This window comes from Panthera onca, chromosome A3, assembly GCF_046562875.1.
Source record: "Panthera onca isolate mPanOnc1 chromosome A3, mPanOnc1 haplotype 2, whole genome shotgun sequence".
Classification (NCBI taxonomy): Eukaryota; Metazoa; Chordata; class Mammalia; order Carnivora; family Felidae; genus Panthera; species Panthera onca.
Window position 1 is genome coordinate 138,905,356 of NC_138341.1, and position 26,097 is coordinate 138,931,452.

General features: G+C 61.3%; 2 protein-coding genes across 6 annotated transcripts in view; one reads left to right on the top strand and one right to left on the bottom strand.

Annotated features, from left to right (window-relative positions):
• COL9A3 (collagen type IX alpha 3 chain) lies at positions 1 to 17,683 on the top strand. Its single transcript, XM_060621841.2, has 32 exons — positions 1 to 134; positions 679 to 747; positions 1,851 to 1,886; positions 2,488 to 2,559; positions 3,147 to 3,200; positions 3,898 to 3,933; positions 4,241 to 4,264; positions 4,460 to 4,513; positions 4,863 to 4,916; positions 5,247 to 5,288; positions 6,413 to 6,469; positions 6,857 to 6,910; positions 7,552 to 7,605; positions 7,893 to 7,946; positions 8,172 to 8,225; positions 8,608 to 8,661; positions 9,289 to 9,342; positions 10,083 to 10,136; positions 10,222 to 10,275; positions 10,439 to 10,483; positions 10,584 to 10,637; positions 10,734 to 10,787; positions 11,249 to 11,302; positions 11,412 to 11,483; positions 12,432 to 12,467; positions 12,918 to 12,962; positions 14,058 to 14,090; positions 14,235 to 14,381; positions 14,516 to 14,570; positions 15,012 to 15,194; positions 16,138 to 16,215; positions 16,915 to 17,683. Exons 1-32 carry the CDS (start codon positions 63 to 65, stop codon positions 17,103 to 17,105), a joined length of 2,049 nt encoding a protein of 682 aa, XP_060477824.1. The 5' UTR covers positions 1 to 62; the 3' UTR covers positions 17,106 to 17,683.
• The window catches only part of TCFL5 (transcription factor like 5), a 16,581-nt gene continuing 8,164 nt past the window's right edge, over positions 17,681 to 26,097 (bottom strand). For 4 of the 5 annotated variants that reach the window (XM_060621872.2, XM_060621863.2, XM_060621857.3 and 1 more), the window contains exon 6: positions 17,681 to 18,450. In XM_060621872.2, the coding sequence (XP_060477855.1) occupies positions 18,328 to 18,450 (123 nt within the window). In that variant the 3' untranslated portion in view covers positions 17,681 to 18,327. The other variant, XM_060621883.1, reaches the window with a different exon arrangement.

Genomic DNA, 26,097 nt, shown 5'->3' on the forward strand with positions numbered 1-26,097 from the left:
CCCGCCGTCCGCCCCGAGCCCAGGCCGCCGGCGCTGCCGCTGCTCAGAGCGCGAGTGCAGCCATGGCCGGAGCCCCCACCCTGGCCCTGCTCCTGCTCGGGCAGCTCCTGGCCGCGACCGTGACCGAGGCGCAGGTGAGCACGGGCCGGAGAGCGGCGGCCAGGGTGGGAGTCCGGGGGCTCCGAGACGGGGCGTCGAGCAGCACAGCCGGGGGACCGACCTGCCCCCTCCCCGGCCACCCTGGGCCAGTGAGTGAGCCCGGAACCCGGGACGCTTGGGGACCGCCTGCGCAGCCTCGAGGCCCATCGCCCACCTCGCCGTGGAGCACGGAGACTGGTCGCCCCACGGAGCCCTCGTGGATGGTGCGACCCTTCGTGGATGAGCCCAGGAGTCGCCCTGTCCTCGCCTGGCCTGGTCGGCTGCTGCTGCCACCAGACGGGCACAATGTCGCCTTTGTTCCCCGAGGCTCCCTGCGGTGCAGCCCCTCCTGGAGGATCCAGGCAGCAGACGCTGCCAGCCCCGGGCTTTGGGGGATCTCTGAGGCAGGCCTGGGGGGGGGGGGGCCGGGGCCAGGCCCCCGGTGCCGTTCCCGACCCAGGAACAGGGGACGCTCTGTTGGGCTGACCCGCGGGAGAGGGTGGGAGGGGTCAACTGCATGATGACACTTCTCCGTTTCAGAAAGTGGGACCCCAAGGCCCCCCGGGCCCCCAAGGGCCACCTGGGAAACCGGGCAAGGACGGCATTGATGTGAGTTTGCGGGCGGGGAGGGCTCCGTGGGGTTCTAGTCTGGCTGCAGCCTCCCTGAGCCTCTAGACCTGATGGAGACAAAACTAAGTCCCACTCGTCGGGGCTGGGGCGAAGCGGGGTGTGGGGTGTGAAAAGGGACAAAGACGGTCCTTGTTCCTGTTCAGGGTTCAGCCCGCAGGGATCCCATCCCCAGAGCAGGTGGGGGGTGCACGGTAGTCTTTGGCCTGGGAATGTGGGCACTGATGTGCGTGTCTCCAGGTCCCCAGGGGCCCTTGCTCCTGTGTCCTGAGGCCCTGGGGGTGGAGGTGCAGGGCTGTCCCCTGAGGGTCTTGGGCTGGAGCCAGCTTTGGGGGGCTCTGGAGCTGGCTCTGCCCCAGAGATGCTGTGTCCAGGGGTGCCCCAGGTCAAGTGTGGCCCAATCCAAGCAGCTGAAATCCCGCGGCCAGCCTCCCCCAGGACCGTCTTGGGTGAACCCCCCCCCCCCCGATCCAGCCACCTCCATGTAAAGCAGAGACCTGCCCCAGGACCTCCTCACCCGCGAGAGCCCCCCTTGACCAGTCCTCAGTCTCTCTCTGGGCCCCCAAGGCCCTAGATGGCCCTGAGTCTCATATCCACACCAACCCTGGTTGATCTCGACCCGCAGGGTGCTCGGCGACAGCCCCGCAGGGTGGGGGCAGGGCGGGTCATGGTGGCCACATTGGGCCCTGGACCCAGGGCCCCCACACCCCTCCCGCTGGGGCTGGGCGCCTGGCCCCCCAGGAGCCCCAGGCTGACGGGAGTCATGCCGTTCCTTCTGGGGAGGGTTCCACTTAAAAGCCTGGAAGCCTCACGCCAAGGGTCTCAGGCCTAGTGGTCACGGGGGTGGCGTTCCCCCTGGGCCTCTGCAAGTCTGAGGGGCTGTGGCCCACCTTCCGAGGCTTCTCAGGCTGGTGGAGGGGTGGGGGTATGTCCCTGTGCCTGGCCCCAGAGAGGAGGGGGCCCCTTAGATGTGGATGAGGTCGCCTGTGGGAGGGGGGTCCCGTGTCGCCTCTTGGGTCTCTGCTCCCCTGGGCCGGGATCTTCAGGGGACCCTTGGTCACATGTGGGTGTCTTCCCCTCTACAGGGAGAAGTTGGGCCTCCGGGTCTGCCAGGGTCCCCGGTGAGTGTCCAGCTACGGCGAGGGGAGGGGTGGACCTAGAACCGAGGGGTCAGGACGTCCCCTTCCCACCACACTGGGCCCTGGGTTGCCCGCCAGGCAGGAGGCCTCAGAGGCGGGAAGGGGGCGGGAGGGGAGCGTGTGGGATTCAGCGTGTCCCTGGGTGGCGGCTGGCTTTGAGACGGTCTTTGGGCCGGTGCCAGCCAGGCCAGGTGGCTACAGCCGGCGAGGGGGCCCTGGGCTTTCACAGAGCTGTTCAGGCCCAGGAATTGAGGGTTCTAGGGCACACCGGGGGTCCCACAGAGGGACGCACAGGCCCTTAGCCCGGGCGGCTGACGAAGCATCCAGGTGAACTTCCTACAGAGGTGACTAAGCGGGGGGAGGCGGCTGGAGAGGGCGGCCAGCTGGGGCCAGTGAGGGTGGGCGCCGGGCCCAGCTGGGTGGGGGTCCGCAGGAAAGCCGGCAGCTGGGCCTCCGGTGGAGAAGAGCCAATCTCTAATTGCTGGGCGGTGCCACAGCTGGAAAACACAAGCCTTATTGGTGAAGGCCAAGGCTCTGGGCTGGACCTGCCCTCACGCCTCTGCCCTCCCCCTCCTCCCTCCAGGGACCAAAAGGGGCCCCAGGGAAGCCAGGGAAACCAGGGGAGGCTGGACTCCCAGGACTGCCCGGCGTGGACGTGAGTGTGCCCGCCCCTTCCTCCCCCTCCCCCCTTCCCCTCCCGAGAGCCCCCTCTCGTGAGCCCCCTCCCTTCTCCTCCCCTGAGCCGGGACTGGAGGGGTTGTATCCCAGGAGTCAAGTTTAATTGCAGCTCTCCCGCTGGGGCTGGGCCTGCGCTGGGCCTGCTCGGTCCCAAGAGTCTCCGGATGTCCCCCAGCGGGGGTCCCTTGGCCTGCATCCCAGACCCCTCAGCCCAGGCAGAGGACGCAGCCAGCTCCCGGCAGGGGTGAAAATGCTCCTAGCTCTCGTTTCTCTGGCTACCTGGGCCCCTCTGAGCCCCAGGCTGGCTGCGTTTGTCCTCGGGGCTCGAGGCCTTGGCCCCAGGACGCTGGGGGCCGCGGCAGGGCTCTGAGAAGGGATTTCTCCCACCTGCTGGGCTTATCAGCTCCTCACCTCCCCCAGAGGCCCTGGGAGAGGAAGGGGCCGCATGCAAGGTTCTTCCCAGTGTCCGGACCCATTTTAGTTAGGAGAGTGCCCTCTGGGGGGAGGCGGGCCGTCCTCCCAGCGTGACCCCTCCAGCCCCCCCTCCCCTGCCTCTCTCCCCAGGGTCTGACAGGACAGGACGGACCACCGGGCCCCAAGGGCGCACCTGGAGAACGGGTCAGTGCCTGCCCCGAGTTGAATGGGTTCCGCTTGGGAGTGAGGTCCCCACCCCACCCCCAGTGCTGAGCACTGTCCACAAGGCTGGTGGCCCTGAGGGCAGCTGGGACGTCCTACCGCGTGTGCGGTGAGGTGGAGGCCACAGAAGGGCAGATGGGCTCAGGGGGACGACACACGGGCCCCTGCTTGCAGCCGTCCTAGCGTTCAGACCCGGCAGGGGCGACCGGCCTTACGCGCCAGGGCGGCTGTCTCCGGGTTTCTGTAGGGAGTCTCTTGTCGGGGGCCCCCCGGGCCAGGCCTGCGTCTTCGGGGTACAGGGGAGCTGCAGAAAGGGCAGGGGCCAAAGCTCTCGTGACCTTTGGGGGAGGGGGCTACCTGGAAGGCTTCTTGGAGAGATGGGCACAGGGCCCTTCTGTGTGGCTCGGGTCAGCCCTAGCACCGGGCCTTCCTGGGGGCGTGTCCTGCCTGCTCTTGGCTGCTTCCTGCGTCGTTTCCAACAGTCTGGATGGATTTTCCTCAGCGGGATTATTGGCAAAGACCTGTCCGGGCCGCTGGGCCTCAGAGGTCCCCCCGGGGCCTCGATCTTCTGTAAAACGGAGAGCTCCCACTTCAGAGGGGGGGGCGGGTGGGACAGGTTGGCTCACAGAGTCCTGGGCGCCTGGGCTCAGCTCACTCCTGACCCTCTTTCCTTCTGCAGGGAAGTCTGGGCCCCCCGGGGCCCCCCGGGCTGGGGGTGAGTGTCATTTCCCCCTCTCAGTGGGACTTTGAGGAGCGAGAGGGTCTGACCGGGGCGGGGTGCCCTCGGGAGCCCTGAGAGGCAGCGTCCAGCCCTCTTGCCTGCTGTCCCTCCGGGGCCGAGCCAGCCTGGGCCGGGGTCCTGGGACACCATCTGGGCTGTGTCCTCTCTCCCCCAGGGAGGGCCCCCTGCCCCAGGAGTCTGGGAGTCCCCCTCGTACAGCCCGCCTGTCTCGGGGGTGGGGGACGGGGGTAGGGGAGTGGGCTGTCCCCAGCGCCTTCTGACCCCGTGCTTGTCACTGCAGGGCAAAGGCCTCCCCGGACCCCCGGTGAGTACTGACCACCCTCGCGGCCCCACCCAAGCACGCCCACCACACTCCGGGCCAGGCGGGCTGCCAGGTCCCAAACCGGGGCTGGGGCCAGCCGCCCCCCACCAGACTTCCTGTCCCTCCAGAGGGGGCAGACGAGCCCTGTGTGGGTCTGTGGGTGCAGACCCCTGTTTCTCACGTCCTCACCCCCCCCAGGGAGAGGCAGGAGTGAGCGGCATCCCTGGTGGAGCTGGCCTCCGGGGCCCCCCGGTGAGTGGCTGGCCCTGACCCTCCCCCCCTGCTCAGAGCAAGGGCCCTGCCCACCGGGACACCCCCAATTCAACCCCCAGGGCTTCCTCCCACCTCTGCTCCTTCCCTTCCCTTCCCTCCCTCTTCCCCTCACCTCTTCCACCCTCCTCCTCCCCCATTTCCTTTCTCATGGCCCTTGATGGAAACCCCAAGTGACATTCAGGGACAAGGACAGGCTAGGCCTTGAGATGCTCTGTGGGCACATGCACAGGCCAGGCTGGGGGAGGCGGGCAGGTGGCAACGTCCCCGTGAGGGCACAGGGAGGGAGACCGCTGGTCACCCTCACCGAATGTCATAACCCACCCCCCAGGGACCCTCTGGACTACCGGGCCTCCCTGGCCCCCCGGGACCTCCTGGACCCCCTGTAAGTACCAGGCAGGGGACCCCAGGGCTTCGCTGGGGTAGTGCCAGGCAGCGATGACGTGGCTCTCCTGTCCCCGGGGCCCCCAGCCTCACCCACGTGGACTCCTATCCCCTTTTCAGACACGGGCGGAGTCCGGGGCCAAAGTGGCAGCCGGGTCGGCTGACCTGGGGACAGGCAGGGCTCAGGCCCAGTGGCTCAGGACAGGTGGTTTCTGTCCTTGTTAATGCCCAGCACTGGCCACATGAGGGATGAAGGGACTGAGTCCGGAGTGGTGGGTGACAGGGAGGGCGGGGGACGGCAGCATCCAAGTCAGCTGTCTTTGTGTCCCAGGGTCACCCAGGGGTCCTCCCTGAAGGCGCCACTGACCTGCAGGTAGGCACTTACAGCCATTTGTGAAGGTTGCCCGTCTTGGGGGGAGGGGGCACGAGCCCAGCCCACTGCCTCGGGGACCCCGTGGCTCGTTCCCTACCCCCCGGGTCCGCGTGGGTGGCACCAGCTCTGGGCGCGGCCTCGCCACGCCAACTCTGCCCACTGGCTATGAGCTGCTCCCTCTCGCGCTCCTGCCCCCGGGTCCCCTCACCCCCACCCCCACCCCCACCCCCACCCCCACCCCCTGCTCACAGGAGCGTGAATGTGAATCGAAGTGAAACAGAATCCAATTGTAGCCTGGCGCAGCCGGGCGCTGACCGCTCAGCCACACTCGGCGGGTGTCGGCTACAACGGGTGGCACAGAGGGTTTCCCCAGCAGAGAAGGCTCTGGACTAGCGTCTGGGACTCACTCTTACCTGTGAGCTTTGTCGCTCCCGTGAAAACAAAGACCGCGTCTGGGGCGGCCCCAGGTCCTTCTCCGCTGTGTGCGCGGAGGGGTCGGCGTCCGGTGCTCCTGAAGGATGTGACCTGCCCGCTGCCGGCGCCCTTGGCTCCACCCCTGTGTCCGGAGTGTTTGACCAGGGCATGTCCCAGAGGGAGGGTTTAGGGACCTTCCAGAACCTTCCAGAATCGGGAGGATGGCTGGGCCCCTGGCGATGGGCCAGGCAGGGGCAGAGATGAGCTGCGGAATGATCTAGGAAACCCAGCGCCATCCCTTGGCGTTACGGTGCCCTGGGCGCGGAGTGCCCCATCCGTGTCTGCAGGACGCCTGTCCGTTCCTAGAGAGCATTTGTGCACTGACAGGAGCCCCGGCCCGAGGTTTGCTGCGGGAACACGGGATGAGGGCCCCTTTGTGAAGCCGCTGCGCTGAGTACGGAGAAAGGGGAGCTTGGCTCCCAGCGCGAGCCCGCGAGGGGCCAGGCAGCCGCCATCCTGCTCCGGGCAGGGCCTTTCTGCACCCCCCACCCCACCCCGGGCAGCCACACTGAGCGAGGGCCCGTCCGGGCTCCCCGGGAGGCCCTGGTGTGGCCTGAGGTCCCTTCACTAGTCTGGAATGGCCCATCTCAGGGCCCCTGGGTGTTGACCTGAGAGGCAGGTCCCGCTCTGACCACTCTGCTTTCCAACAGTGCCCGGCCATCTGCCCCCCAGGCCCTCCCGGGCCCCCAGGAATGCCAGGGTTCAAGGTGAGCGGCGGCCACAGGGTGACTCAGACCCGAGCCTCAAGGTCCGGAGGGGACTCGGGGGGAGGCGGGCTTCCAGAAAGCCCGCCCTGGTTGTTCCAGGAAGAAGGGAGAGCTGGCCTCCGACCCAGCCTGGGGGCCTTGCTCTGTCCCCACCCCCCTGTTCAGCACTGTTAACGGGCTGGGCACCGGTGTGGCCCCCGGGACCGGGCGGCATGGCGACAGCTGCAGCCAGGGAAGCTGGCGTCAGGCCACCAACTCCCTTCCCTGGCCCGGCCTTGCCCCCTCTTGACCGGACCTCAGTTTCCCCACCTGATCTGGCGGCCACGCGGGCCTCTGTTCAGGGCTGCTGGGGGTGGGCTGTGACTCCTCGCCCCCACTGGCTTTCAGGGGCCCACCGGCTACAAAGGGGAGCAAGGAGAGGTCGGCAAGGATGGCGAGAAGGTGAATATGGGCCGCGGCAGGGCCGTCGGCCCGGGCGGAGGGGGGAGGGAGGGAGGGGCGCCTGGTGGGGGGGGCCAGGGCCCCGCTGGCGGTGGGTCAGGGAGGGGGTGCCGGCCCCCTCTGGGGCGTGCTATGCACGCCTCCTCTGTGGGGCCCGGCCAGTCGGAGCCAAGTGCTTTGGGGCAGGGTCCCTGGACGAACCCCCCACCTGCCTGGTCTCACGTGGAAGTTCCCTGAGCTCAGGCGGCCCCGCTGGTGGCCGGAGAGGTCTCCTGGAGGCCCCTGCCACCCCCCCACCCCCCGTGGCCCCTGGCCGCGGAAGATTTTGGTTTGCCCTTACCCACAGGCACCAGGTGAGGCTGGGTACATGTCCGGCACGGTGAGGTCGCCGCTCGGGCAGTAGACGTGCCCACGCCAGCCAGGCAGAGGCGTCTGGGAAAGGCTGGGGGCCTTGCAGGAGCAGAAGCCACGGGGACCTTGCCCTCCAGAGGAAGGCCAGAAGCCCCCAACCTCAGAGGCTCAGCTGTGAACAGGGCCACGGCCCCCGCTGCACGGGCTCATCTGGGGGGACCAGTGGGCTTGGACAGGTGCTGGGAGGGCTCAGGCCTGACCCAGCTCACGGCACCTCATCTCCATTGCAGGGTGATCCTGGGCCCCCCGGGCCGGCTGGCATCCCAGGCACTGTAGGGCTGCAGGTGAGCGGGGGAAGGGGCCAGACGTGGGTGGGGATGTGGGGCCAGAGCCCCTCGACTGCTTAGGACTGCAGGGGACGGTCCACCGACACTCGTAAGAGGGACCGGGCCAGGGTCCTGCCTCTGCCAGGCTGCAGATCCTAGGAATTGTGGTCCTGCCCCCTCCAGGGCCTGGCCCGAGGTCAGGTGCTTCTAGGGAAGACCCTAGGGCCCTCCGTGGCTCCCGGGGGGCGTGCGGTCCTGGGGGTGCTGCTGGCCCAGGCCCTGCCTTTCCAGCTTTCCTCTTACAGGGGCCTCGGGGACTTCGAGGTCTGCCGGGGCCGGCCGGGCCCCCCGGGGATCGGGTAAGTCAGCCCCGCATCAGGTGGAGAGGGGCCCTAGGCGAGCGGAGTGGAGGCCTTGGAAAAGGGGGGTGGGGGACGGTTTGGGACCCCTGGGCAGCTGACTGGGGAGGGGGTGTCTGTTGGGGGTGCTGGAGGCAGGGTCTCTCTGGCTGGAGCCACGTCCTCCAAGGGATGCTGGCCAGGCTCCAGATGAGAGGCCCCAGATGGCCCCCCGCCTCCTTACAGGGTCCCATCGGATTCCGAGGGCCGCTGGGGATCCCAGGAGCCCCTGGGAAAGTGGTATGTGTGTGTCTGGGGGTGGAGGGTGACCCCCCGCAGGCCTGGGCTCTCTGTACCCTTCCTCTTCCTCACTCAGACGCCTCCCTCAGTCCCCTGGGCTGCGCCAGGCTGGCCCTTCCGGGAGCAGAATCCTTTTGTGGGCACGCACCCCTGGGCACACCTGGGCAGGTGCCAGTGGGCACACCTGGGGGCAGGAGTGGGTACACCTGGGGGGGTTGAGTTCACCGCGAGGGCCTGTTCTCGCTGGGACTTTGGTGTTCTTCCCTCTGGACGTGTGTGAGGTGTGGTCAACGTCCCTCTGGCCCCTGTGACCCTCCATCCAGCCCTCCCACCTTCTGCAGTTGACTTTTTGTTTCCATACCTCCACCCCCCGTCATTTTAGGGTGACAGAGGCGAGAGGGGCCCAGACGGGTTCCGTGGCCCCAAGGGTGACCTTGTAAGTAAAGTGACCTTGATTTTCTGGGTCCTTCCTCCAGACACGCCGACCCCTGGGGAGGGAGGGTGGGGTGGCCCCTGGCCAGCAGCTGGGTCACCGGCAGTTCTGGTGGCTCTGACGAGCTCGTGCCGTGCCGGGAGCAGCGGGGCGGAGGCTGTAGGACCAGACTCCTGGGGGCGCATTCCGGCCGCTACACTCATCCCGCCAGAGGCCCTGGGCCCTGCGCCGTTGCCCAACTGTGAAATGGAATAACAGAGAAAATGACTCTCAGGTTGAGCGAGCAACCGTGAGTAAAGCTGAGAGATGATCGAGCAACGAGGGGACAGCCCCAAGCTGGCGTCTGCCTGCGGACGCCTTCAACCTCGTCGTCCCCCCGACTGAGTCCCGTGGCCAGAGGCCCGGGAGGTGGCCGCGTGATGCTGAGACAGGTCCCGAGTCCACAAGCCCTTCCGCCCGTGGTTGGGCATCCCCCAGCCCTGAGCACAGCCCCTGGTGCCCGGGAGTCATGGGCACGGGGCGCGTGCAGGGCTCCTGGCCTGAGCCTGCCTGGGGACCAGGGACACAGTCTGGGGGGGGAGCATTCCTCTTCCTCAAGGTCCCAAATGCAGTGGCTTATGTGTCTTTTAGGGCAGACCTGGTCCCAAAGGAGCCCCTGGAGTGGCCGGGCCGGGCGGAGAGCCGGTGAGTGCCCGCGGCTGCCGCGGTGTCAGACAACGGCCGGTGTCCCTGGTGTCCCTGCACAGAGCAGGCCCCTGCTGCCCCTGCTGGCCTCCCGTCTTCTGCAAGTGTCTCCCCCCCCGGGAGAACCCTTCTTCAGCCGCCTGGGGCTGTCCGCGGCCGGCGTGTGGCCCTCACTTGGCCGAACGCTGCTGTCGCCGTCCGGAGCCTCCTACCAGTGGCTGAGCAGGGCACCGGGCCACGTGTTCCGGACAGCCCCGACCGTGCGGAGGAGGCAGAGCGTCTGCCGCAGGGGACAGAAGGGTGGGCTGGGTAGACCGGTGGGCACAGGTGTGGGGCATTCTGAGGGTCCTGGGGCACCCGCACCGCCCGGTCCCCTGCTCAGCCCCTCCCAGCCCCCACCCACGCGGACGAGGACAGGCCCCTGGGGGCCTCCTCTGAAAGCTTGCCCTCCTGCTGGTTTCCCAACACTGGGCCGTGCTCTCTGTTCCCACATCAGTCCAGAGCGTGGGATCGGGAAGGCCCACATCCCAGCCCCCAAGCCTCTGTCTTCTCATCTGCAAAACGGGCCGCAACAGAACTTGGCTGTGGGCGTGGTGAAAACCCCGGGCAGACGTGGAGGGCGGCGTCTTCCGCCCCCCCCCCCCCCCCCCCGCAGGGACTGACACACCGGCCTGGGGAGGGAGGGTGGGGTGACGGGACACGCGCCGCGCCCCAGGCCTCATGCCACCCCCCATCCCCAGGGTATGCCGGGCAAGGACGGGCGGGACGGCGTGCCCGGACTCGATGGCGAGAAGGTTGGTATCTGGCCTACAGGGGAGAAGGGGTCTGCGGGGGTTGGGCCTCCCGGGCCTCAGCACCCTGTCCCCTGACCTCCCGCAGGGAGAGGCCGGTCGCAACGGTGCCCCAGGAGAGAAGGGTCCCAACGGGCTGCCGGTGAGCGTGTGGGCTTCCCTCGGTGGTGCCGGGGCTACGCCGGTGGGGGCTCGGGGACGGGGGTCTTCTCCTGCGTGTCCCCGAGTGGGAGTTTGTGCAGGGGGAGCCCCGCTTTGGGGGTGCTCTGCCACGGGCTCACAGCCCGGACCTCTGACGTGCGCAGGGCCTCCCCGGACGAGCAGGGTCCAAGGGCGAGAAGGGAGAACTGGTACGTGGCTTCTCCGTCTTGCTGGGGGTGGGGGTGGGGGTGGTGTCCGGGCCCCGGAGGGAGGGACGAGCGCACACTCGGGGGGCTCCCTCTCGTGCAGGGCCGAGCCGGGGAGCTGGGTGAGGCCGGACCCTCGGGAGAGCCTGGCATCCCGGTAAGTGTCCCCCCTCCCCCTCCCCCCCCCCCCCCCCCCCGCCCTAAGTCCACGGACCCTGCTGACCCCTGTCCCCCTCCCCCTGACCTCGTGCAGGGAGACGTTGGCGTGCCTGGGGAGCGCGGTGAGGCTGGCCACAGGGGCTCGGCGGTGAGTGAGGCGGGTGTAGCCTGGCAAGGCGGGGGAAGGGCAGGGAGGCACCTCCATGTCGCCGTGCGGGCTGGGGAGGCATCTGGGACACGTCGGTGAGCTGAGCCCGCGAAAGCCGAAAGACACCGAGGGCCAGGCCCAGCCGTCCCATCCTTGCCGAGGGAGGAAGTCACGGCGCCCGTCGCAGGCTCCGTGAGGTGCAGTGGGGGCTTCCCACCCCTCACGTCCGAGTAGGTGTATAGATGGGATCGTGGGGACACTGGCCACAGGGCCCCAGGCAGCCGTGGGTGTGGGTGCCTGGCTCCCAGGGCTGACGGGCACGTGGGGTCTGAGGGCATGCCTCACCCCCACAACCCCCAGCCGCCCCCCATCTCTGTCCCCGGCGAGTGGCCAGCTCCCGTGTCTGCCCGGCGTCCCTGGGGGCAGGCGAGCTGGACCCACACCTTCCTTTTGTCTTTTAGGGGGCTCTGGGCCCGCAAGGCCCTCCTGGAGCCCCTGGCGTCCGAGGCTTCCAGGTGGGTGAGACCTGGGGCGGGGTTTACGCCCAGAGGGGCCAGCTGAGCAGGGGAGGGGTCCCCGCTGGGCTCCTTTGTGGGTGCTGACGAGCTGGGTCCTTGTCTGCAGGGCCGGAAGGGCGACACAGGAGACCCCGGCCTGCCGGGCCCCCAGGGCCTCCGAGGTGTCACGGGTGACCGGGTAAGTGGCTGTCCCAGCAGGGGGTGCCCTACCCCGCCCCGCCCTTGCTCACAGTCCCTGGGACCCACGGGGGAGGACCACATGCTGCCGGTGGCCCGGCCGGTGCTCCTGGCTCCGTGGGGGCCCGTCGGGTTTCAGCTGAGGGTCGGACAAAGGGTTACGTTGCTTTAAGACAAGCGTGAAAACCACAACTGCTGTTAACCGTCACTGCTTCTAACTTTCCTAGCGGTCTTGTGACGGTGGGTTCAGTGTGGGTCCCTGTGGTCCCGGGACGGTCGGGCCAGAGCGCCCAGGCGCCCGGCGGGGCAGGACCAGGCCCCACTTGGACGCGTGCCCCAGGCCCTGCCAAGGCCGCGCTTGCCTCTGCCATCACCCCTGCAGACGGGAAGGCCCAGGAGCTGCCGTCCAGACCTCGCTTCATTCCGGGGAGGCGGGCAGGGCGGGGGCCACAGAAACCACTGGCCGAGAAAGCGGCCCTTCGTTAGCCTCCAGGGAGGCGGGAAACCCCAGGGGCCGGGGCCTCTGCGGGGAGGGGGGGGGGCCGGGGGGCTGTGCTCACAGAGGGTCCTCGCCTTCCCCCCCCACCTTGCCCACCCCGGCCTCCTCCATCCCCTCCCAGGGCAGCTCTGGCTCCTGCTTCTGTTTGAGCAGACGGACAATTGTTGTTTTAATGTTCTCTGTTCTCGGGGCGACCCCAGCCTGCACCTCCCCAGACACGTCCGGTCCCACTCGGGACGCCACCCGAGGGTTACAGGTGCCAGCTGCCCGCACGGTCACTGGTGGTACAAGCAACACCCAACCCAAAGAGGCCCATTAAACACCCACGGCACCCCGCGTGCTGCGATGCTCTGGCGTCCCTGAGACACTTGGGGGACGCGCCCGGGCCCCTGGGCTCCACCCCCCCGGGGGCCCTGGGCTTCCTCTAAGGCCGAGCCTTCTCTCTGCCAGGGCCCCGGAGGAGCCGCAGGCCCGAAGGGAGACCAGGTGAGTGGGTGCCCGCTGGTCCCGTCGATGCAGGCTGGAGCTCCTCTCTCCCTCCCGCTGTCTTCATGACCGGCTTCTCCTTGCTCCCTCTGAGTGGAGGTGACCGCTCTGGACACCCAGCCCAACTCCCCGGCTCGGCTCCTGGGGCCCCCGGGGGAGGGGGTGTTCCTGCGGACCTTCTGGGAATGTGAGCTCGTCAAGGGCGGCATCTGGGCTCCAGGCCTGTTTGTAGGTCAAAAATTTGTCCTCTCTGGAAAGGCTAGGGAGCTGGGCCTGTGACCTCCAGGTGGCCCCAGGTCCTTTTTATATTGGTTGAGGATTCTGCTTGGCAAGAAAGCCTCGTGTCAGGTCAATAAGGGACGTCAGCCTGCGTCCCCCTGGCCCGGGGTCTCGCGAACCAGCTCCCGAGGCTTGAGAACGTGGTTTAACGTTGGGGCGTGTCGTTCCCAGGGCATTGCAGGTTCTGACGGCCTTCCTGGGGACAAAGGAGAGCTGGTGAGTGTGACCTAGTCGGCCTCACTTGTGTTAACAGCTGAGTGTGAACGAGCCGCGTCCGGGGGAGGCCAGTCTCTGCTGGTCCTGGGAGTGGGGGAAGCCGCGTGGAGGCCAGGGGCTGGGCCCATGTGTCCCTGTGGGTCCTGTGGGCTCCTGTCCACGTGATGCTGCCTGCAGTCACGTCACCGGTGACTTTCGGCGGGAACTGGGGCACGGTTCAGATAAAACTCCAGAAAACTCTGCCTCCACAGAGCTAAAAATCAAGTTATGTTTAGAGTAAAATCCTTGACTGAGCTCATGGACAAGTGGACCTTTTCCTGGAGGCTGGGGCACGACGGTCGTGGGGTTTCGGGGGGAGGGTCTTTGCCCCGTGGCCAGGGTTTCAGTTCGGTGACTAAGGCTGTCGAGGTGTCTGGGGGAGATGGCAACGACCCGGCCCCGGGGACCCTCGTCTCTGGCACAGCCCACAGCCCTGTGACCGTAGCCAGGACGTGGTCAGGGCTCTGTGTGTGTGTGTGTATATGTGTGTGTGCGTGCGCACTCGAGGTTTATTTTGGGGGATTCCCGGATGACCTTGACCCAGCAGGACCCTGGAAACCCGTCCCTGATAATCTGATGGGGGTGGCAGTTCCTGCCGGCTGCGGAGCCCAGAGGCGTCTGCTCTCGCCGACGGCGGCATGGCAGAATGGGTCCTGGGCCATCTGCTGTCTGGTTGGGACCACGTGCCTGTTCACAGGCAGCCAGGAAGCTTCCTGAGGAGGACACAGCTGGGGAAAGGGAACCTTAGGGACAGACTGTCAGCTTAGCGTCATTTATTATAATGATAATAACGGCCAGGAGCAAAGTCAACACATGTGAGAAAAAGTACAAAGCAGCTACTGAAAACACCCTTTAGGAAAACTAAGTCACAAAAACATCAGTGGTCATAACACAACCCCAGCGAGATAAAAACGTACTTACGAGATATCCTGAAGCGGTCAAGTTGTAGTTTCCCGGCTGTTCGAGGCCATCCCTGACCAGTAACACGCTGGCCTGGTTCTCTGGAAGCAAATGCCCGCCTGCCTAGCAGCACACGCAACGGCTCCTCTCTCGCAGGGTCCCGGTGGTCCCGTCGGTCCCAAAGGAGAGGTAAGTGGCTGGCAGCCGTCCCGACAGCAAAGCCCAGAGGAGACACAGGCCTGCAGGTCGCGAAGCTGGCTCTGCCCAGAAGCGGGGCAAGAGGGAGGAGCGTGCGTGGCGGGGCTTCTGGGCACTGGTCCCGTTCTCCCCTAGTCCGGCAGTCGAGGGGAGCTGGGCCCGAAGGGCATCCCGGGCCCCAACGGCACCAGCGGCGTGGATGGTGTCCCAGGCCCGCCCGGCCCCGTGGGTTTCCAGGGCGTCCAAGGCGTGCCTGGCATCACTGGGAAGCCCGGAGTCCCGGTACGTGCTTCTTTCCCTGTGTTGAGGTCGGCGTCCGGGGGCGGGGGTCACCTTCCCGAGAGTGATGGCGGGGTGCCCCTGGAGGTGCCGGCCTGCCCCCCTGTCCGCTGACCAGCTTACGGGGTGCGTTTCAGGGGCGAGAGGCCAGCGAGCAGCACATCCGGGAGCTGTGTGGGGCGATGCTCAGCGGTGAGTGCCCTCCCACCCCCTTCCCTGCCCAGCTGCCTGGGGTCCTTGGGGGTCCGCTCTGTCCATCTGCACCAGGTGGGGGCTCCCTCCCCCGGGATTTCATACCGGGCCAGGCGCTCTAAACGTCTGCTCAAAGAATCAGTCACGAGGGACGGGGACTGGGCCCTTTCAGCCCTTCCGAACTAAGTGGCATCTTTTGGCCACTTTGATTCACAGGGCTTTTAAGGAGCTCGCGCAAAGGGAGCGCCTCCTTCTGGGCCTTGACTCACTGCTCGGTACTCTGGCAGCACTAGAGTTTCGTGCCCTGACACCAAGCTCGGGCCACTTTCAATCTGTGAAACTTCCTTCTGGAAGGCGGGCAGCCCTGACGTGTTAGCCGCGGCATAGAACACTTCCGCTAATCCGCTTTGAATAAACGTGTGCCCCTTTGTTTTTCAAAAGAACAAATTGCCCAGTTAGCAGCTCACCTGAGGAAGCCTTTAGCGCCGGGATCCGCGGGCCGGCCTGGTCCAGCCGGACCCCCAGGTCCCCCGGGGCCCCCCGGCTCCATCGGCCACCCCGGTGCGCGAGGGCCCCCTGGATATCGTGGTCCCACCGGAGAGCTGGGAGACCCTGGGCCCAGAGGTGAGTGGCCCCCGCACTCCTTCTCTCTCCCACGAGCACTGCCACGTTTTTGTAATGTGATGTTTTTCTCAAATACCGTCAGAACATCTGGGGGGAAGGACAGACAAACGTGAGAAGCACACAGAAGCCCCTTTATACACCATAGGATGTGCCTTCGTAAAAACCGACACACGTGAACGTTTCTGTGGCAAAAGGCAAAAGCTGTACGGAGCTCCCTTTTAAAGGTCGACGATGCACTAGATGTAATTTAGGAACCAGCTCAAGTCACAGACGCGCCCCCCACGGGCCCCGGGGCCGGCCTGTGCTGGCGGCGGGGTGCTCGGTGCCCGTGATGGGAGCCTCACGTGTGTGAGTGGGCGGGCACTAACCTTTTCCAAAACGGCCTCGAACACTCACCCCATTTCCAACCTCTAAGCTGCGCCACCGTGGCCGGCTGGCCCCGCCAGCGAGCCTCACGGCCCAAACGAGGGAGATCACGCTCACGATTCCAGTCCATTCCAACTTACTGATCCAATAATTTTGTTTCTGAAAAGTAGCCTAAGAAAAATACTTCCAAGGGAAACTTAAATCTGTAAATCCCTTTCTTCATCTGTGAAGCGTAAAGTATTCCAAAGTTAGCAGCGCCATTTCCCATATCCTCACGCCCGAACCACCTGAGCCCCGGAGACGGACGCACACACCTCCTCCCCCCCTCCCAGACGCCGTGCCGTCCATCCGCACCGATGGAACCCCTGAGGTTCCCTGCGGGCGGCCCGGAGTCCTGCCCCGCCCCGTGCCGGTGCCCTTGGTCCCCAAACCGAGATGCATTCAAGCGTCAACCACCTTGACTGGTTGTGATGCTTGGGCTGTTTTCCTGAGCGTGTCGCTTTGGGGAAAAGCCCGCAAAGTGGGCGTCAGAAGGTGGGTCGCGCACCTGGGGCTCACGTCCGCTGCTTTCCCACAGGGACCCAGGGAGACCGAGGAGACAAAGGCTCGGCGGGCGCGGGTCTGGACGGGCCTGACGGAGACCAGGGGCTCCAAGGTACGTGTGCCGGCCGCTGTCGGCTTTGCTTCCAACTCTGCGCGGGGCGTGCTTGGGCGACGAACGGCCTTCTAAAGGAACGAGTTCTCTCTTGGCAAACTCTCTTAGAAGGTCAGGAACTGTTTGGATCACTTTGTAGAACAGCTTACTCGAGAACCCATTCAGGACAATCTAGTGCAGGCCACCCGCCATCTATTTCAGCTGAATTCTAACACAATCCCTTCACTGGCCCGTGTGTATCCTGGACGTTTGAATTGACATCAATATACACGTTTTGTGGAGAGACGGGGGCTTCCCAGGCGGCTTTCCGGGCCTGGTCTCACCTGCACCCACGCCCTAGGGGCCGGGGGCCCGAGGCCCGCCGGCCCCCACACCTGGGGCTGCCCGCGAGGCAGCGGCCACCCTGCCTCCACCTGCTCGGGGGCCCGGTCACCTCCGTCCTTGCTCACCAGACAACTCCGCACACCCCCCTGGCTCACCACAGACCGAGCTCAGCTCCAGTCCGAGCCGCCACCCCCGGGACAGATCCCGGACCTCCACGCACCTCTCGCGGCACCTCACCTCCTTCCCGCACCCCCTCCCCTCCCCTGGGCCCTTCCAGAGTGGGGAATAAGCTCTAAGACCAAAGTGGGGGGGCAGGTGGAATGGCTGTCCATTCCCACCGTCCACACTCACCTTCCTGCTCCGACTCATCTCCAGGACCGCAGGGCGTACCCGGCGTGAGCAAGGACGGCCGAGACGGGGCCCAAGGCGAGCCCGGGCCTCCGGGAGATCCCGGCCTCCCTGGTGCTGTTGGTGCTCAGGGGACCCCCGGCATCTGTGACACCTCTGCCTGCCAAGGAGCCGTGATGGCAGGGGGCGGGGAAAAATCCGGTTCTAGAAGCTCCTGAAACGCAACTGAAGGAAGTGAGGGAGAAGATGAGGCCGTGCTGCAAGCAGGGAGCTCCGGAAGGTCCCAGAAGAGACCTCGGGCCGCGCTGTGACGTCCCCCGAGGCCCTCCCGGCCTGGCCCTCGTGTCCTCGACAGCAGCGACTGGACACTGGGTCCCTGAGAGCGTCCTCCAATGCCCTGTCCTCGTGTTCTGTCTCCCATGTATTTACAGCTGAAACGTCGTACCTCAGCCCAGCCCTACGTGACGTGGCATCTGGGGGTACAGGCCGCACACGCAGTTCTGTACGATTCCACAGATAGAAAATATTCAGCTTGTTTACACAGCATTTGTGGAAGGACAAAGACATGGTCCCAGCGAGACGATCTATGAAATCTAACGACCACAGTGTAACAAATAAAGAAGTTCACGTACGGCATCTCGACTACACATGGTCTAGTCTGATTTTCCCGCTTTTCTTGTGTACAAACTTTTACCGTCTCCAATTAACAGTATTTATTGAAGGTGACTTTGTACTGCACGAAAGTCTACTGCTATTACCTGTTGTGATAAATAAAGCCACTCATTTGAAAAACTCAGTTCCAAACACTAGAGTTTATTACACAGAAAGTAGGGACTCTCAATATGGAAATCAGGGTGTGAAGTAACCCACTGTGACGATATTTCATTTACGGACAAAAATGGCTTCAAAGGGAGTCTGGAAAATGTCCAGCAGGAAGGCTGGAAATGGACCACATCTCACAACATGGTCCTGTGTGAATGGAGTCGGTACAAGGGGAGGGAGAAACAAAAGAGTGAAATTTCCAAACTACTTCTAATTAAGAAAAATTTAACTTGTTCCAGTTGCTAAGCGGGCACATTTAAAATGCAGATAAAATAAGTAAAAAGCAATATACCTTTTAAGACTAAGGAAATTACAAAGGATGGTAATTTTCAAAGTTATCATGTTAAGAAACATGATGGAATCAGGCAGGTAATTGAGAAGTTTCTTGTCAATTGGCAACGTCTTCATCCCCAAATGGTCTAAGAGGACACGAATGACTAGTAAGTATTTTGTTCTAGACAAACATCTTTACACAACGTGCTTTAACGTCCCCACTGGAGGCCCATCAACTTGACCTGCGTCCCCCTAGAGTCAAACCGCCGGGGCTCCTGGGTTGCACAGACGCTTGGGGGCCCCGGGCGGCAGCCGCCACTGCCGGGAACTCGCGGTCGGTGCCGGTCACTTGACGTCCATGGCTGGGCTGCTCTGTAGGCTCTCCTGTGCGGGACGCGTCACCAAGGAGTCCGGTCTGGTCAACTTGAGCCTTCTGCCAGTTTTACCGCAAAACACACTCTCAAATTCCTGAAGTTGAGAAATGACCGTTAATGCACTGAATTTACAGACACGGAAACTATCTCCACAACACAAAGGTTGTGTGTTGGGGGGAGCATTTGGCCGGCTCAGTCGGTGCAATGTGCACGGCTCTTGATCTCGGGGTCGTGAGTTCGAGCCCCGTGGTGGGGCGGAGAGAGTACTTACAATGAAAAAAACCTTTAAAAAATTAAACAAAGAAGGTTGAAATTATGAGCTAAATTACTTCAAGATATGTAGGCGTCATCTACAAATTCATGTCCCATCTCGTAAGGGGGTGTACAAGATAAAAAGGATTCAAACATTCTTCTCCGTTACATTTACATGTATTTTAACTTTCCAATAGAGTCTCATGATGCCTGAATATAATATAAAGCCTTCTTTATTTAAAAGCAGCAGCCATACTTACAGATTTTCTGTCGTAGCATAATATACCACTTTACCCCTTTAGTGTCAGTGTTCCATCAGCCGCATTAAGGACATCAGTGTTTCAGAGCCATCACTACCATCCATCTCCAGAACTTTCCATCACCCCACACAGACACCGTACCCATGACCTACCCCACACACACCAGCAAGTGTTCCGGGGCAGGCCTGGGGTCAGGGGTTACCTCCGCACCCGTAAGACTAAAATCTGGCTCCCGTGGTACCGTCGGCACGGCCCTTGCTCACGCTGTCCTGCCTCCAGGAACTTTTCAAGGCCTCAGCTCTCGTGGCTGGGCAGGCTGGCTGTCCCGAGCACAGGGTCAACCCCAAGCTCACAAAAGAAGGCAAGTGCAGACAGCCAGATCTTTGTCAGCCTCTGGGAAACGGGATCGTGGGTCTGCACAACGCAGAAGGCAGACGTCCTATGGACAAAGTGTTCCGTCTCTTCAAGAAATAAAGAGCAAGGAGCAAATGTCCATCGAGGGATGAATGGCTAAAGATGTGGTATACATACAATGGAGCATTACACGGCAATCACAAAGAAGGAAATCTTGCCATCTGCAACTACGTGGATGGAACCAGAGAGTATTATGCTAAGCGAAATTAGTCAGAGAAAGACAAAAATCATAGGACTTCACTCATATGAGGACTTTAAGAGACAAAGCAGATGAACATAAGGGAAGGGAAACAAAAATAATATAAAAACAGGGAGGGGGACAAAATGTTAAGAGACTCTTAAATATGGAGAACAAACAGGGTTACTGGAGGGGGTGTGGGAGGGGGGATGGGCTAAATGGGGAAGGGGCACTAAGGAACCTACTCCTGAAATCCTGGTTGCGCTACAAGCTAACTAACTTGAATGTAAATTGAAAAATTAAATTAAAATGTTAGGTCTGCAACTGCTTTAAAATAAAATAGTCCCGCAAGGGAGGCAGGACAGGAGTACAGACGAGGCGATCTTGGCCCTGAAGCAGAGTCACAGGAACACAGGAGCTCGGTATTCTGTTCTCTCCATGTTTGTGCACGGACACATTTCCACGAGTTTTTTAAGCATAGCATTCTTATGCCGCTGAGTCTAGGCTTAAAGGTTTTGTGACAGTAAAAAATACATAACGTGACATTTTGTTTTAACCGCTGTATGCGGTTTTATCCGGCGCACGAACTGCCTTCACAGTGTCGCGTGATCACCACCACTTTTCATCTTTCCACACGGACGCTCTGTCCCCCGTCAAACATGACTCTCGTCCTCCCGCAGCCCCTGCCCACCATCCCGCTTTCCGTCCCTACGAATGGAACAGCTCCAGGGGCCACACAGAAGTGGACCCAGGGGGCGTGTGTCCTCCTGTGACTGGTTCACGTCACTCAGAGCGGCGACGAGCCGCGCCCGTGCTGCGGCAACCCTCTCTGCCTACGGCTCTCTCTGGCTACGGCTGAGCAAGCGCCCTCCGCACGCACGCTGCCAGGCAGCGGGCCCGCCTCCAACATCCTGGCCTCTGAGACCAGAGCTGCTGTGAACGCTGACATACAGGCGTCCATCCGGGTCCCTGCTTTTAAGTCTCTCGGGTGCATAACCCCCAAGAGGGATTGCCGGATCGCGCGGTAATTCTAGGGCTGCCTTCTTGAGACGCCGTCAGACAACTGTCTACGGCAGCCACACCATCTGACATTCCCGCCAGCAGCCCCGAGTTCCAACTCTGCACCTCCTGCGAGCACCTATTTTGTCTGTAACAGCCACACGTGACGGCGAGAAGTGGTACTTGCACGTGGTTTTGACCCGCGTTTCCCTGATGGTCAGAGATGGCGAGCATCTTCTCATGCGCTTGCTGGCCATTTGTTCACCTTCTTTGGAAAAAGGTGCTCGAATCCTTTGTTTTTGTATTGTGTTGCTTTTGTTGCTGGGCTGTAGTGGGTTTATATTTAGTTCACGTCCTGAAAGGGAAGAAGTACTCTGCTGAACGAGTTTAACTTCGGAACCATCTGGAATGGCCGGGGCACGCCACCTGTCCACCTTCAAAGTGGCATCTGACCAAGGCCACCTGTCATTTCTAACGACTATCCCACTCAGCCGCTACATCTGCACATATCTCTAATTTTCTTCCCGAACTTTAACAGGTTTTAGGGTCTCCATGCAATTTAAGATGAACCGTATTTTGACACTTTCCTATATCCTGACACCCAAAGCCCAAATAGAAAATATCTGCCTGTACTGAAAAGGCAGAATTTCCCTTGGGAATAATTAAAGCCACAAAGAAGGAAACAATCATTTCCGATGTAAGAAAGCACTCCAGAGATTTCCTGACCAGTGTCCACGCTGCGAGACTGGTGCCGGGCCTCCGCCTTTGTGCTGGGCATCTGTGCGGGCGGCGGGTAAGCTGGTGTGGCCTGGATGCCCACGGGGTCCCAGCTCTCAATCACGAGGCACCGGGGTGGCTGCGATCGCCAGGCCTCCTTGTAGGCCAGAAGTTAGTGGGCGACTGCCACTCTCCCCTCTCAGTCGGCATCTACTTCAACAAAACCTAAGTGAAACGGCAGGAGTTTCAAGGGAGTCTTACAGCTCATCAAGACACCTTGATGATATCTGGCCAGAGTGTGCAAATACAAGAGAAGCCAAACACAAGAAGTGCATTTCTCAGGGCGCCCGGCTGGCTCAGTAAGGAACAGCCAGTGACTCCTGACCTTGGGGTTGTGAGTTCGAGCCCCATGTTGGGTGTAGAGATTACAGAAACAAAAATAACCTTACAAAAACAAAGCGTATTTCTTAACAGGAAGGAGGGCGATGGTTCCCAGCACCCGTCAGGAAGCTGCACCAGGAAGTCGGGAAGGGAAAGTACCGGCCGCCTGTCTGGGGCAGGGATAGGCGTGCCACACAGCAGAGCAGGAGGGGAAAGTCTGAATCGCCACGAATAGTCTCAACCTAACAAACACAGAATTCACCGAATGGAGTATACACATTCTTTCCAAATAAATACAAAACTTTAAAAAACTGACAACAGAAGAGGTCACGATGGAAGTCTCAACAAACTTTCAAAAATGGTTTCTTTGTACAGACCATCTTCATTGATGACAACGTAATATGAAAACGTGAAAAACAGGGGCGCCTGGGTGGCTCAGTTGGTTGAGCATTTGACTCTTGGTTTCGGCTGAGGTCACGATCTCACATTTTGTGGGTTCAAGCCCTGAGTCAGGCTCTGTGCTGGAAGCATGGAGTCTGCTTGGGATTCTCTGTCTCCTTCTCTCTCTGCCCCCCGCCCCCACTCTGCCTCTCTCAAAATAAAGAAAACTTATAAAAAATTAAAAAAAATAAAATAAAGGGGCGCCTGGGTGGCTCAGTCGGTTGAGCGGCCGACTTCGGCTCAGGTCACGATCTCGCGGTCCGTGAGTTCGAGCCCCGCGTCGGGCTCTGTGCTGACAGCTCGGAGCCTGGAGCCTGTTTCGGATTCTGTGTCTCCCTCTCTCTGACCCTCCCCCGTTCATGCTCTGTCTCTCTCTGTCTCAAAAATAAACGTTAAAAAAAAAAAAAATTAAAAAAAAATAAAAAAAATAAAAAAAATAAAAAAATAAAATAAAATAAAATAAAATGAAATACAAAGTAGCCAGAGACCTCTGCTTTAAAAACAGAAAAAGTAAAAAGCCAAATGCTTTTACCTCAGTGTGACAGAAAAAAATAAAACCTTAAAAAAACGACAGAATAGGTAATGCTTTGAAATAACGGACATAAAAGCAAATTATGATAGAAGAAAACATGATCAGGTGCCTGGGTGGCTCAGTCGGTTGTGTCTGACTTTGGCTCAGGTCATGATCTCGCGGTTTGTGAGTTAGGGTCCCGAACTGGGTGAGCCCCGCTTCTCTCTTGCTCACTTGCGCCCCCTTTCTCAAAAAAGAAAAAACGAGAAAACACTGCCACTGACTCTGCCCGCCCCCCAAATGCTGACAGAGCAGCAAGGCTCACGGAGACTCGGGCACAGGCACCCAGGTTCAGAGTGACAAAGGAGCAGAGGGGGGACAGAGCTGCAACGGGGCCACCAGGGCCCACCCACCAGGCCAGGTGATTGTCCTCGCCTTCAGAGCCAAAGAGGGGGTATGTTCTTGTCTGGAAGGTTGAAGGAGGGGTCTGTGTGCTGGGGGGGGGGGACACCAGTCAATAGGGGACCGGGGGATGCTGCGCACCAACTGGGGAGACCGTCAGCCTGTCAGCCGTCACCCCCAGGGCCACGGACTAACTCAGGGTGCCCGTCACTGGTGAAACAGGAACCAACCAGTCAGAGGCTGGCGGATGTGGGGGCAGGAATTCCCGCAGCACCAAGTGCTGGTGCTGCCGGGAGAGTGGGCAGTGGGGGGGGGGGGGGGGGGGTGTTGTGAGGGGGCGGGAGGTGCAGAGGGAGGGGCCGCCCGCGGCTGGGCTGAGATTCCCGGTCCTCTCTCTCGACGGCTCCTCATAACCAGCGGGGAAGCTGCAGAGGACATTATCGGGAGAACAGGCAAATCCAGGCAAATCCAGAGGTTACCCCTGAGCCGGACAACAGTTTTGGACGGAAGTGACATTTCCTGAGTCTGAGCACCGTATCCCGGTTCCGTAAGACGAGGCTTTTGTTCTTCAAAAATACACAAGTCCTGAGGTATCTACGAGTCGTTATTAAACGGTTCAGGAAAGTATATAACGAGAGATCAAGCACGACAGAGCGAATGGGCTATGACGTTAGCAACTGGTGACTCTGAGTGAGGCTGGTGGGCACCCGCCGAGTTCGGTACAAATCTTGGAACTTTTCTCAAAGTTTGAAATTCTATCAAAATTCCCCATATAAAGTGAATCATCTAAATTCAGAGTTCTACAGACACCCGACCTCATCTCCCCCAAACCTCAACGTCATCGTAAGCAAACGTGAGGTGGGGCAGAGTGGGTGCAACTTAAGGAGACTTAAAAGCGTAATTAAACGCAATACATAATCCATGGGTGGGTGCGGGTTTGGAGGAAAAAAGGAAAACCGCTACGAAAGTCATTTGAAACATTCCGGGGAAACGCCAATATGGACTATTTGATGCCAGCATGGCGATCAGCCTCGTGAGGCACAGTAACGGCACGGGGGGTGCGCGGGAGAATTTTCCAGGAGACGCGTCCAGAAATACCTAGAGGTGAAGAGATGCGACGCCTGGAAGCGTCTCTGAAACCGCGCGGCCAACACGCGAGTGCGTGACGTAAACACGGTAAACGCTGACCCCGGGTGACGGGTGCGGAGGTGTTCGTTGTACTGTGTGTATGTTCGTTAGAAAAACAACACAAACTGGCCTGAAACCAACACAACGCCGTATGGTAACTACGCCGGAAGTGAAATAAATTAACGAAGAAACAAGAAAGGGCGCCGAGGGAACCAGGTGTCTGCTGACGGAGCCCCAGACTCATCTCCCCGTCGCCCTCTGGACACGGCTTGGTGCCTCCTGGGCGCCGAAAGCCTCGCACGTCTGCGCCAGATGCCGGAGGCCGCCCCGGCCGCCCCCCCCCCCCCCCCGCCCCCACCGGCCCACGGCGGGCCCCGCGCGAAACATCGATCAGATGGCGCCCGTGGGGACGGGCACAGGAGGCCCCCCCCCCCCCCGAGACGGAGCCGGGCGCCTTGGAGGGGGCTCGGGCGCCACAGCCGGCCGGCGAGACCAGCCTCGGCGCGGGAGGCCTCGGTGCCCCCGCCCCCCTGCCCCGGCAACACCGCCCCGGCCACTGCCTGCCGGAGCCAGAAACCGCCCCAAACCCTGACTCCCCCTCCTCTCCGGCACACTGCCGCCCCAAACGACCCGCCCCGATCTCCCCCTAAAACCTAAGAGAGCGGGCCTTCCCTGTGTTCCCCGCAGCTTGCGTGTCCTGCGTGGCGGTTCCTCGTTCCCCCGAGACTCACTTTGCCAGTGAAACCACCGGCTGTTTTGCTTTTAAGGCTGACATGCCACTGCTGCCTACGACCCTCCAGACCCCCCGCCACCCCTGCTGCAGGCAGGGCCCACAGAGCAGCTCTCCTCTTGACAGGACCGACACGCCCCTGCATCGTCCGCTCGGCCAGCAGGCTCTTGGTCTCATTCGAAGGGTGACCCCCCGGCACCCTGAACAAGCCTGGGTGCAGTGACCTGCGGAACGAAACGTGTACTAAAACAACTCAGGAAGGGGCGCCTGGGTGGCTCAGTCGGTTAAGCGTCTGACTTCAGCTCAGGTCACGATCTCGCGGTCCGCGAGTTCGAGCCCGTGTCGGGCTCTGGGCTGATGGCTCAGAGCCTGGAGCTTGCTTCCGATTCTGTGTCTCCCTCTCTCTCTGCCCCTCCCCCGTTCATGCTGTGTCTCTCTCTGTCTCAAAAATAGATAAACGTTAAAAAATTAAAAAAATAATAATAAAAAATAAATAAATAAAACAACTCAGGAAAATCACTTAAGACTCTCGTGTATTTTACCTGTCAGAACAGAAATAGGTGAATAAGAGAGACCGGTTACCGAGGAAACAGCCATAGACCCTGCTTGGCGAGCTGTGTGCTAACCCAACAAAGTGCTCCCCGACGTCCCTGCAGCCCCTTTCCTGACCGGCCCTAGAATCTGACCCAGAAGCAAGCCACACATTCAACGTAACTAAGTTCAGAAACACCAGGAAGCATAATGTATATGAAATGTGAAATATAACACCTGTAAGTTTCAACCTATTTAATCTTTGGGTATATACAAAGACAGTTAACGAATTTTTATCGTTGTTGTAAGCACCTTCAATACGTTTGAATAAATTACATGAGTAATTCATTACTAATAGGTACCCAGAGGCAAACATTAAAATCATTTTCAAACATGTAAAAGCTTGGGGCGCATGGGTGGCACAGCAGGCTAAATGTCTGACTCTTGATTTTGGCTCAGGCCACGACCTCGTGCTTCATGAGATCGAGCCCCACATCAGGCTCTGCAGTGAGTGTGGAGCCTGCTTGGGATTCTCCCTTCCTCAGTCTCTCCCTCTCCCTCTCCCTCTATCCCTCCCTCCCTCCCTCCCTCCCCCCCCCCCCGGCTTGTAAATGTGCGTGGGCTCTCTAAATAAACGAATATCAATTTTTAAACACACATATATACACATATGTATATATGAACGTACGTAAGCTTTTTCCAAAAACGACACACAAGTGGCCAACAGACACGTGAGGCCCGACATCATTCCTCATCAGATCAAAACGACACTGAGATACCACCACCTCACACCTGTC

Bases quoted from the DNA above. Each gene is read 5' to 3' on its own strand.
- COL9A3 (XM_060621841.2), top strand. From the start codon at position 63: ATGGCCGGAGCCCCCACCCTGGCCCTGCTCCTGCTCGGGCAGCTCCTG. The intron at 8,226-8,607 runs GTATGTGTGTGT...CCGTCATTTTAG, and splicing joins CAGGAGCCCCTGGGAAAGTG to GGTGACAGAGGCGAGAGGGG. The intron at 10,638-10,733 runs GTAAGTGTCCCC...GACCTCGTGCAG, and splicing joins CGGGAGAGCCTGGCATCCCG to GGAGACGTTGGCGTGCCTGG.